At 37.9% G+C, this 13,109-nt stretch overlaps 1 protein-coding gene across 1 annotated transcript; it reads left to right on the top strand.

Moving 5' to 3' along the window:
* Positions 1-157: 157 nt before the first annotated feature.
* LOC145214011 (acyloxyacyl hydrolase-like) lies at positions 158-11,384 on the top strand. Its single transcript, XM_080082433.1, has 11 exons — positions 158-385; positions 2,437-2,636; positions 3,304-3,494; positions 4,525-4,705; positions 6,456-6,599; positions 6,807-6,876; positions 7,246-7,474; positions 8,843-9,001; positions 9,876-10,008; positions 10,731-10,827; positions 11,126-11,384. Exons 1-11 carry the CDS (start codon positions 289-291, stop codon positions 11,329-11,331), a joined length of 1,707 nt encoding a protein of 568 aa, XP_079938559.1. The 5' UTR covers positions 158-288; the 3' UTR covers positions 11,332-11,384.
* Positions 11,385-13,109: the final 1,725 nt, after the last annotated feature.

Below are 13,109 nucleotides of genomic sequence, written 5' to 3'. Positions count from 1 at the left end.
CGTTCCCAGTTTACAGAAGAAGCCTAGATTTGTTCAATAGAGTTCAATTTAACGTAAAAGTGCTGCTACTTGCAACCAGGCGCAAGGAAGCGGTACAGCTTGACTTATGATTCTATTAAATTGGGTCATAGACTTCAACTAATTAGGCTCTATTTTTGTCTACATACACGTTAACGCGTATACACAGATAAATATTGATAGATAAGTTGCAAAAAAGGGTTGCACCGTATATAGGCTTTGACAAGCAAACGTTTGTCCGTTTAGTTGCAAAGGCATCTTAGCATCACTATGAAGAGGTCTGCCGTGTTTTGTGTCCTTTTGTTGATTGCCGGGAATGGAGTTGAAGTGAAAAGCGGTGGCATAAACGGTGGAAGTACATGTGCAGGTAAATAATTGGGTTCTGATAGTAGAAAAAAATTATATTATTTTTTGATGGTTTAATTCAAACTTTTTCATCTGGGTGTCTTATATGATAACTTCAAGGTTGTAACGATTGGGTCCATATTACCACTTAAAAAATAATCAACATTTAGTAGAAAAGTGTTTTTCCTAAAGTGAAGTATAAAGGCACCGAGCACGATTTTTTTTTAAATAAAGCCCGACCGGAGCTTAAAAGTTAAATTTAGCCTACGACACAAATGTGGTCGACAGGCACGAATCAAACCCGTTATATTCGAATTAATTAAGCCCAAATACGACCGGAAGCCGATACGAAACTCCCGACCGAACTTACAACTCGTATTCTAGCACCCTTTACTGTTTTGTATAAAAAACAATGACTATTATTCAATGTACGTAAAGACAAAGCATTCTAATTAGGCCCTTTATAAGAACAGGCCACGTGCTACCTTGGGTAAAAGCCGCTAAAGAAAGTTTTGCTGTGTGTTTGCGTTATTTGTTTTTGATACAATTAACATATTTTTGTCATGTATAGGCCAAATACGTTTTCTAGGTCAGTTCAAACGTCATTAAGTCCTTAATATTCAATCTCTTGTTTTATAATCAGTTTAGCACTTTCATTAAACTGAACCGACAACAAAAAAGCGAATTTGTCTTCAAAGAGTATAGTCCCTCAACTCAAAAAAACTTGCAAGCCAATCATTAGAAAAATATTTTTTTTTTCACAAGTTGACTTGTACGTTGGCTGATTTAAAAACTGCCACGCCCACTCCACGCCCCGCAGCTGCTCACCGCTATTTGTTTTGTGAGATCTTTTTTAGTTACAGTTACAGTAACGACTATACCGCAGTTTAGCAAACATCTGCAAAAACTCTCACGTGGCGCCGCGATAAAACGTGATACGTCACAATGATAAAACAAAACGTAGATTGTTCCTTATATGGAACAGCTCAGTTACGTTATGCTGCTGAAACATAAAGACGTTTGTTGGTTTAACCTAAATTTACTACTACAATTAATTGGGTATGCGACATTATCGCTATGGCTTGATGCCTTAAGTTATGGGGGCCTGCAGGGGGCGCTAAAGGTCAAATGGTCTTGCGCGCCTAACCCATATACAAACATAAAAAAACCTGATCGGGATTCGTCCCCGGGAGTGTCCTGGGTTCGAAGCGTGAAGCAAAAAAAAACAATAACTAAATTAGTTCTAAACGTACTAGTTTCATTATTATTTTTTCCGTTTTATTTTCCTGATTTTTAAATAAAATAGGCATTTAAAAAAGCCGCAACAAATTAACATGGGCGAGGCAAAAAAACTAAACAAAAACCAAACCAAATATTTGTAACCGATTGTAACCAATCCGCTTGCGTTCATCTCACCACTTAACTGCTTTTATCTTCAACTTCGCGTCGCCTCTTTCTTTACTGTTGTGCGGAAACTCCTGAAACGTTAAGATGTTTTTTTACCCAAATACTGATGCCTTGTGTGGTTTTTCTCAGAAAATTTAGAACCGTACATTGTGTACACCAGCGGTTCTCAAAACTGGGGCCCGCGGTCCTTTAGGGGTCCGTGAGGCAATTTGGGGGGACCGCGAAGCGATTGAAGTATTTCTACAATCTTATTTAGCGTCAGTTTGTGCCATTGAATAAGTTTAAATCAAGTTAGAATTGAGAATTGACTGTCTCGGTTGCCAAACAATAGCCTTTATTGAATGACAACTATCAAATGCAATTGTTCGTGCACAATCATAATGCTTTTATGACTTGTTTGTGATGTCACAAACTGTCTTTGGATTATTATTATTATACGCAATTTTGCATTGACGAGCTAAAATCGCGCTTTACTGAAATACACATTCCAGCTAAAGGACCGCGAGCGCTCGAAATAATGGCAAAGGGACCGTTTTAAAAAAAATATGAAAAAGTTTGAGAACCACTGGTGTACACAAACCGGTAAGGTTTTAGAAGAAAAAGTAGCAATCGCGATCAGAACATGTAAGGAGTGTGTTTAACACTTGTTATGTATAACTCCTTTAGCATGTGCCCTGATCATTGGATTGGTGGAACAACTCGCTCAAGTCCATTCGACTGACGTCATCACAGCAGCGGAAGAAAGACTTTGTCCGAGCCTGCCCAGTCCCATGGACAAAGCTTGCATGGCCCTCTTGGACCGCTTTGGGCCCGCCTTGATTGATGCAGTTTATCACAATGAGACACCTGATATGGTTTGCCACCAGGTAGACACATTTTAAATGAGTTTGAACACAGTGTACATTCTATATTAGCAGGACTACCATACCGTCCTAATTTTTGTCCTTATTTTGAAGGGCAATGTCTTAGAAAAACTGTTGGTCCTTATTTGTAAGAAACGTCCTTGTTTTTAAACTGACTCCTTAATTTGTCTTATTTTTAATAACTACATGGAACAAACTTAGTGAAATGCCAGCTAAATCACAGCTACAGGTAAAGATAAATCTATAAATCTATAAGAAAATAGTTTAGCTTCGACCGCATTAAAAGCTTGGGTTTTTATAGAGCTTGTATTATTTTCATAAATGTTGCCTTAACACTTATTTATTTTCTATGTGAGCCCACTAAAATCTCAAGAAGGAAAGAAGGTAGAGCTACTAAATGAAGAACTCACATTGAAAAAAGTTTGCTAAATACCGTTAGATGGGGCAAAGAGCATACAGTTATTTTGTTTGAATAGTGCGAGTATGATATAGGGTTCTAGGGACTAAATTTAACACTAGGAACTAGGTTGTTAGGCAATTTTATTGTTTTTATTATTATAAAACCACGGTCCAACCCTAATAGCCCCAACCTTCAGAATTTGTTACACCAATTTTTAAAGAAACATTGTTATTTTATGAGCGTGATTACCAACTAGCTGCTCTTGTGCAGATTGGATTGTGCACCCAAGAACCTGGAACCGACTTCTGTCACCTTTTTCCTCTACCACCAAACTTCAATGGCAAATTTGAACGTCGCCCGGTTCGACCGATGTTCGACACTGTTAAGTCGGTGCGTGACGTCACGGACAACGCGATTTGTAAATTACCTGGGGTTGCTGAAGTGTGCGAAAAAATATCCAGGTTAGAACACGTTTTTTGTAGAAAACGGGTTAGTATCAGTTTAAACCAGTAATTCTCCAACTGTGTGCCGTGCCCGCGAGAGATTTTCAACCGTGCCGCGAAATATTCCCTATTTTAAAACACAAACAATTGATGGCGTTTTGGGACTTCATGACGAAAACTGGTGTGCATAACAAGGTTTCAAAGTTCTAATTTTTGTTATTGGTAACAAAAACCAACCACCATAATAAAGTTAAAAAGTAACATTCTTTGAACAACTTTTGTTATGTTTACCTGCGAAGTGTGCACCGGAAGAAAATTTTAGTTCTTTAATGCGCCGCATGCTTAAAAAGTTTGAGAACCACTGGTTTAAGAGCAAAGGGGCTACTTTTTCTAGTTTAGTTTTAGTAATGGATCAAAACCACCAACAGCTGGGATTTAATCGACAATCACTGTTTACCTTTATTCAATTATCACACAGTATTGTATATTGGTTTTACTATTTTGCTAAGTAATTTAATTCATGATGACAACAGAAACGATTGTTGAAACGTCTGTACAAACATGTTTTTTTTCCATACACAAGTTATTGGCAGTTATGTTTTCAATTAAAATGTTATTACTATTTGACATAAAATTTCGCAAACTAATCTTAATATTTTGATTTTGTGTTTATTTCGGTGATTTGATTGTTCAAAATAGTTTGCACACTGGCATGGTTAAGAGGTGTAAACATTAAATTTTTATTTGAAAACCATCTGAACTGTGTCTATTTGTAATCCATTTGATGTCGCTGTTTGATTACAAATTACAAAAAATGTGTTTTCGGTATGGTCCTTGTTTTTTCTGCGTTTGAATTTAGCGATAAAAATTAAAACAAATGTAAATTCTTGCAACCAATAAACAAAAAATGCATTCCTAACAATATATAAAAATTTTAAATTTAAATCAAAATAAAATTTGGTTGTCTGGAATTTGTTTAAAAAACGTACCAGACCGGTTTTGCCTCTGAAGTCGAGTTCAAATTCTACACATGAATATATCTTTATAGATTTGCAGACGACCATCTTCCACTGCAAGACAATGACATGGACAAATTTAGTTCCGAGCCCACATTGAGGGGATTTCACTGGAGAGGAAAAGATTGCGATGACGGCAGGAACGATACTTACCCTGGACGAAAACCGATTAATCAAGACAGAGAAAGAGACTCGAACTGCAACGGAATTTACGTAAGATCACTTCCTTAATTATAACTGTATCTAAGCTTACTCGAAATCGAAGCCACTTCAGGGCTGTAATTAGAAATTCACCATATATTTTTCTGCATTCAAATTGGCCCAAGGCTTATACTAATGTCTTTTTAAGGGTAATTTTTTTTTTTTTTTTGGCGTTAGTTAACCAAGCAGTCGTTTGAAGTTTCGGCGTTTGAATTTAAGAAGATACCACGATATACTTGAGAGTAAAACATAATCCCTATTTTTTAAATCTGTTGAGCAACCAAAATGATACCAAGGCCCGAATGTTTACATATTACCTTTTTCGCAATCAAAAATCAAGAGAAGAGAAGTAATTTTTGATTAAAATTGCCATTGGGTATTCTTTTTAAAATCACATTTCTTTTTTTTACTATACATTTTAATTATGAGCACAGAATAACTGTCAGGGAATATCTACATTCGGAACAGCCTGTTTGAACAATCCGATGTTCGCTTACAGACAAATTACATAAAATCGGCTTTTTTTCTAACACATTGGCCGCATATGTGGCCTGTCAAAACATGTCATTTATAAATAGACTTCTTGCAACGTCCAAGCAAAGACATTACGTGCTATAAAACCGGCAACCATCGCCAAAAATGTATCTAAGTGTCAGGTTGACACTCGTACACCGATATTTATATCACCCATAAACTTTTAACCCCTAAATCTTGCCTCCAACATTTAGGACCGGCAAAAATAAACCCTTATTCAAATAGCAAGAGGACATTACTCTTTTGTCATCAGGTTATGATATAACCTCCCGAACTGGCAGAAAAATAGCCATTGTTTGGGAATGCGTCACGTTAGTAATTCCCAACTTAGTCAAAGGCCTACGTAGATAAGTTGCATTGCATCCGTGCCTTGACTCCGTATGGACTAACCCAATATAAAGCTTTACGTAGTCTTGACATGATTTGGGAGTATATGGAAGTAAGGAGGTGTCTAACTTTATTCCCGGGGCCATTGTCTTTCGCTATGACCCCTCGGTCACCTTTAAGCGAACCAAGTAACTTTAACGGAAGCTGAAGCAAGCCCGGATCGATTATTGTGTACTCATTGACCCACTTGCTGAAACGGTTATACGTAACTGGGGTTTAGTTTAGTCAGGAGATCTTGCATAATTCCCAAATGAAGTTTGCAAATCAAGCACTTGTTAACATTTGACGGCGGTTGGAAAAGAAAACAATTTTAAAAATAATCACCTCGACTTGCAACAGACAACAACCCTATGCAATGATAATTCCAGGAACAGATTATTAACCGACGACACTCAGGGCGTATTATCGGTACCGTTTGTAAAAATCATAACGTAAACAAACATCTCATATGCAGTATACGAGGTGTCAGAAATCGACAGCAGGATTTTATTATACCTCACACTGTTTTTTTCAACCAGCTTTTTGGCCTATGCTTCTGCTATGTTTAGGCTATTGCTGGGAGATGATTTGTTTATTGTATCCTCGATGGGCGGAAAACGTTTGAATGCTCTATGCTTACACAATAAGTCCGCCTTCGACCGACCGTTTTTATTAAACGTGCCTTAAATCATTTTATATTTGCTTTTTTCAACCTTCAGTTTCACCCTGTCAGATTCCGCTGGGTTTTAGTAATGCCGCTCCAGACAATTTTATAAAACCCATAAACTTGAACACAAAGAGTTGCACGTCGACAGATAATTTAATGCAACAAAAATATTTTTTGTTATTAATTTTTCTTCAGGGTGTAGATCCCAGCAGCGGAGTCCCGTACGAGGAGATGTATTGCTCCGAATCGAACCCCAAGGGAGTGGTGATTTTGGGTGACTCGGCCGCAGCACATTTTCACATTCCTCCTGAATACTTCTTGGCTGAAACCCTTAACAAGGTAAGCTATAGGAGAACCAACAAACTACCCAATTAGCAAATATTTATTCAGGAAAATTCTCTCCTTTCTTTTCCTCATTTTTACTGTTTCATGTTCTATTTTGGTATTTACAAACGTTTAACAAGACTTTGTGATAGAAATGTCTGACACTGTTCGTGAACTTGCTTGAGATGTCCTACATCTTACATCTGTAACTTGTTTTTGTAGAATACTTTTCAAGATCTCATCATGTTGCTCACCGATGAGTTTGACTGGCCGGAGCTGTCTTCCATGACAGGTGAATAACTCACAACATATGGTTAACCTGTCTCATAATCAGGGATAGCGACTTGGAAAGAACATTGCGATAAAAGCACAATGACACTTAAATTGTCTCTTGACTCCGCCATGTCAAGTTAAATCTTTGCCAAACTACATTAAACAAGGTCTGTAAGTCGCGTTAAACGAAATCAAAATCTAGACACTGAGCATTCCCATAGAGCAAGCAGGAGTAATAACTATCTTGACCGCGGTGGGATTTGTACCCGCGACAACAGAACTTTCAGGCTAAGGCACTAACTAAACTACCCTTCCCTTATAGTGTATTTCTAAAAAGTTTGTGCTTGCATGTATTTCAAGTAGTTAATGCTAATTTGTATTGAAACAGCCTACACAACAAACGAATGGACCAATTCCATCAACGGACCAGTGGACTCGATGTACATGAAATTGCTAAACAACAACAAATGCATTCACCGTGATTACCAGAATATCGGGGTGAACGGGGCTCGATCAAGCAGTATGAACGACATTGTGAAGGGTTTGGCGAGAAACCAAACAACAGATTACCCACTTTTCATTGTATTAGCCTTGATTGGGAACGATGTGTGCAACGGGTAAGTAGGCTCGCAAGCGCATACTATAGACACACTATAGATCAGTGTTTCTTAACCTGGGGATCGCCAAGCACTTTTGAATCCTACTGGAATTGGCACAACAGCATTTATGATTACATACTTTTATGATTGTGGTTTTTGGCTTCTTTGACATAAAAAGCATGAAGTAGTTTAGAGGTTTTTGGTGACATGGGCCATAACCACAATTTTAAGCGGCTTTCTGTACGGCGTTTGTTAGTATATGATGAAGATCACATTCTGTTTGGGGTCGCGTTGTGTTAGAAAACCTTCAAAGGGGGTCGCAGAGTAAGAAGGTTGAGAAACACTGCTATTGATACAAACTTAAAAGTAATACATTTTTATTAATACGTTAGAATATGCGCTGTTTTTTTATTATACGCGCATTAGATATTTGCTTATCATAAGTACACTTTTGTTACGGGAAAAATATTCCAATGTTTTAATTTTTTCAAGTCGTTCAAAGTCGAACCGTTTAAAGTTCAGGTTCGGTTCGGGTTCATATTTTATTGTTTCAAGAAGTTGCATTTTTATGGTTCAGATTTTATGAATATTTGAAGGTTATGTAGATAAGGCATTTGTATGAACAGCATAGTATAGTCTCTTGATTTCTAGGTCAACGTTTTAGGCAAGCGATTTCGTATAATGGAAAACCTTAAGCATAGCGCAACGTTGGTGGACAAGAACGTATTTGGTTGCACGCAGTGTTTTATGCTTCTCTAGAACTGTCAGCTTGGCCATATTAACGGTGCCAGTTGGGTGAAACTGCAATGCTTTTACACCACGAACGCAAACTATGGCATTAAAATCTAAAAAATACGTTCCAAGTCCATTTGTCGTAGCGTTTTTTTTTAAATGCGTTTATTAAACAGTATTTTGACGCTGTCTAAACCAGAGTTGTAAACTGGCCTGAAATTGGAGCCCGAACCCGGCCCGAACCCGAATCGTTTTTGAGAAGCCCTTTCAGGCCCGAATGTTTGATTGACAGGCCTAGACATTAATAAGCCTCGGAAAAGACCAATACATCAAACACAATAGACAATTGGTCTTAAACAAGGCGTTTTGGGACTCTTCGACATTAGTTCAGATCCAGCAAATAGCTACTTAGCTAGTTAATTTTTTTCGACAAAATACTGACCCAGAGTGTGAAGTCAGTCCCGAATCAGGCCCGTCTTTTTTAAAAGAAACCTAAGTCAGAACCCGGCCCGAACCCGAACCCGGCCCGAAAAGCCCGGGCCGACTAACAACTCTGGTTTAAACTGGAAAAGAATGTTCAAACGATCTTAGTTGTACGTAAAACCATTTTAGGCGTTTTCAGTTTGTGCCTAAAAAAACTTTTGTTTTATTAAGGCACAACGACACCATCGAGCATATGACCACAGTGACGGACTACCGACAAAATATGATGGTAACCCTAAATTACCTCGATCAAAACATCCCCAAAGGAAGCACTGTGGTTATATCAGGCCTAGCTGACGGAAGAGTGCTTTGGAATACAATGGCTGACAGGTGATTTCTGCCGCGTCAGCCCGTGACGTCAGGCGGGGATTTTTTCTGCGTCATGAATGAATGCTAAACGTGTGTTTCCGGAGATATTCCGAGAACGTTTCAATGTATTGGGAGTGTCTTTGCTTACTACGGTTTTGAACAATGAGTAAAATTTCTATCTTTTCAATAACATGCAAATACGTCATTAGAATTGGTTCTCTAAATTAAAAAATGAAACTGTCATTAAAACAACTCTACAGCCCTAAACCTTCCACGCATTTCCAAACAGGGCGAATCTTGTTTAGGAATTTTTAATCCATGTTTACATTTTAATTCATGTGTGTTGGGCTTATGTATATGAGATGAGACGACTGTAATATTAATTTCAAACATAATTTTCAAAAACAAAATCGAGTATAAACTGCAAACAGTGCACACTCTTTCGACCTATAAGGTCTCATCGGTGCAGGTGTGGCCAAAATATAGACCCTATTGGCCAGTTTAGCCATCTAACGGCACTCCATGCAGTTTGTTGGAAGCAACAGGCTAAAAAGCCATGCCCCACCTATATTATTTTTGATAACACAAGTGGGCATAAACAACAGAGAAATTTATCAGACAAATGGCCGCAACAGTTGCACTGTCTGTAGCTTATCGTTTATTGGCTTGATGCTTTTAAAAAAGCGAGTATCATAATAAAATTTAAAAATTTAAAAATTTGTTAATGCATGGCAAACCTCTAAAAAACATATGCACACAAGATTGTCATACAAAATGTTGCTTTTACGCTTACAAATTTAAAACAATATTCAAAAACAGGCGTTGCTAAGTTTGTTCGTAATGACCAAAAGTAACCCGTGACCTGGAGTAAACCTTGCAAATATTTGCGTTACAGGCTTCACCCAATGGGTCAACTGAACGCCGACGTCAAGTACAAGGACTTGTACGATTATCTAAACTGCTTGCAAGAATCCCCATGTACTGGTTGGATGAATAGTAACGAAACATTGAGGAATCTCACATCTGAGGTTATTTAAGTTTTACGTTTGTCCCAGTTACTTGGGTTTTAATGACCTACGTGATCCTTACCCACCGCGCAAATCGGCCCCAGCGCATAAACAAAACTTTGCATATATTTTGTTTCAGAACAGGTAGAACGGTAAAATTTTATACATGTACTAAGTCGAGCAAATACGGAATTCAAAAAGATTTTATTCTTGCGCGTTTTTTGGGATAAGTGTTTTACCTTAGGAGTTGGGCATTGTGGAGTTCTGATTGATGGTTTAAAGCCTAAAATGACCTTGTGTTTTAGTTTAAGGCCGGGCCAGGCTTTTCGGACCGCGTAATTCAGGCTTGACTTCACACTATAGGCCGAAACTATCTAATTTTAGACTTAGGCCTACTGCTTCTGTCTATTTTTCCGGCGCGTTCAGTGTTCCAGAAACACTGTGGCATCAACATACTGCAAATACCTCAAAATCATTTCCGCAGCTCACTCTAAATTACCCAGAACTGGTTTTGCACGCGAAATTACCTACAAAAACATACCCTTTTTTAGCATTTTGTCAAGATTTGCATTAGGATAATTCTTTTTGTTTCATTTTTTGCCTATTTTATGAAAGATCCAGTAAATTTCGACAGTTTGTATTAACGCAACCTATATGCTTTATATTATAGGCTATGTTTTTAAAGCTTTATTTAACAATGTCGTCGTTGTACCGGCCCTAATCATTTGTACTTGTCGTTACAGAGGGCTGCAAATCTGAGTGCAGTTGGCAAGGATATCGCGGAAACGGAAAAGTTTAACAACTTCGAGGTGTTGTACATTGACTTCGATATCCAGGGAGGTATGTCAGTTCTAAACCAAATGATTTATAATGTGTTAAGGCTTGAACTAATCGACATCGATATCGGTTAATCCGGATCTTCGCCTAATCCGGACATTTTTCTGTTCACAACGGGTCCGGATTAACCGAGGTTAACAGTGTAACCAATTCTCTAACATGTATTAGCAAGGCTAGAAGTAGAAACTAAATAACATTAGGCAGTACGCAAATTTCTGTCAAAAACTCACAAGTCATTTGAAATGAATTCTAATTCATGTACTTATTGTAATGCGATTTTTTCTTGTTTCTTATTGGTCAGTTATCGACACGTGGGTTGGTATGGGTGGTGAAGCATTCGAGGTCATCGAGCCAGTGGACGGTTTCCATCCAAGTCAAGTTGGCCAAGCGCTAACCGCTCAAGATATCTACTCAACCCTTAGCAACCAATCGCCAAGTTCTTTGGGCAAAGTGAACCCGTACAACAACAAGATATCGTTGCAGTTTGGTGACCAGGGCGGATACTAGTTGAAGTGTAACGTACGAATGGTTTTAGTGGTTTTAAGGAATAAAATATGTTTTGGGTGTGATTTTGTCAGTTTTGTGCAAAGATGTTGGTAGATTTAATTGGAGTTTTTTTAAATATAACCAATACTGATGAAGCAGAGTTGTAAACGGCCCGAAATTCGAGCCCAAACCCGAACGTACAACCTCGAAGCCCGGCCCGAACCAGATTTGTTTTAAGAAGCCCGTTTAGGCCCGAAAGTTTGATTGACAGGCCTCTACACAAAAGTCAACAAAATATACTACTGTACAAAATATATTAAAAACGGCGTGTTAAGACTGTTGGGCATTAGGTGAAGGCCAGCATTTAGCTACTTTTACATTTTATCTAAAAGAAAAAAAAATTTTCAGGTCAAATTTCAGGTGTATTCAACTTTTTAAATGCTAGTAGAAAGGGCCGTGATATGTAAAATCAACTTAAAGGACTTTCAAACAATAACCTTGTGACCCTGCAAGCAAAAAACAATTACGTCATTTCAAAGTTTGCAGCACCATTACAACATTGCAACCAAAAGCAATTCAGATTACATCATCATTGCACCTTGCAAAACAAAAGCAAACCCGCATAAAAAAGAAACCACTCAAAAGTTCCGTTACAAAAACCACAACCCTTAAACAAGTTCCTCTTGTCGAAAAAAGCCCCAACCGTGAAGACCAAATATGGTAGTGAAACTCTTAGAACGAAACGAAACCGGCAATTTCACATAGTCACGCTATACAACGCATCACCAATTTTACAAATAGTTCCGCTTGGTTATGTCATGTTTATCGTAAACCACATTAAGTGGGTGGGGACAACCTGCGGTTTAGTCTTTAACATGGACCCAGCAGGTCGGTGGCCTTTATTGCGATGATTCTAGGTGATTAAACAGGAAACGCGACCAACAAAGTTTAGATGATTTGACAACGTGACAAATCACAAATCGGGGGATGACAGCTGTGATCAGAAAAACGGTTTTAAGGATGATTCGACACTTTGGTCATTTCTCCTAACTAGCAAAGACTTGGAAAATGTTGCACCACCTCTGTGTATGTACGTGCGATACAGATGTTCTGTGAAACGTTATAGTTGTAATGACAGTTGGTACTTTGCAATAAACTTTTTATGCCTAAATGCCCTTCGTATGTACACACTTGGACTATAAACCGGATATGTTCGGGTGTTTGCATCCAAGGTATGTATTAGGCCCATTGCTTACATTTTAAGTGCACAAAAAATATAGTTTCTGGTCTAATTTAAAAGTTTGTGTTAGTGCATAAGACTTGCAAGTATCTCATGTTTTGTATTGTATACTTCACTCATTACGCCCATTTTTTTTCAAATTCTTTAAATTGAAATCTTTGGTATCGATAATGTGTTTCATAAGACCCCCCTTTCAAACAGTGTTGAAAATATCCCATTTCAAAAAGAAAAAAGATTTAAAAAAATTCCCATATTAAATCCTGTAAAGAGCAGGTAAAGTTCATCGCACAATGGATCTTTGTAAGCTTTAAATTGTTCCCTGGGGCTTGTACAATACATCCCCTTGTTGAAAATTCGCAGGTAGGCTATGGGATTAAGCTCAGGACAACAGAATTCAAACTTACGCAAAACCAATTTGATTTCTGACATTTTAAGCTCAGTTTTTAACGGCAATTTCATGGCATTCACGATTACTTGTTTGGTGCACTTTTTGTATTGAGACATTTTTTTGTTGTTGAACTAGATCTGTATGTTTGGGACATTTGGAGTAAGTTAAGAG

Source organism: Phallusia mammillata, chromosome 2 (genome assembly GCF_965637545.1).
Source record: "Phallusia mammillata chromosome 2, kaPhaMamm4.hap1.1, whole genome shotgun sequence".
Lineage (NCBI taxonomy): Eukaryota > Metazoa > Chordata > Ascidiacea > Phlebobranchia > Ascidiidae > Phallusia > Phallusia mammillata.
The sequence above is the reverse complement of the archived record's forward strand: the minus strand, read 5'-3'. Positions and strand labels throughout refer to the sequence as shown.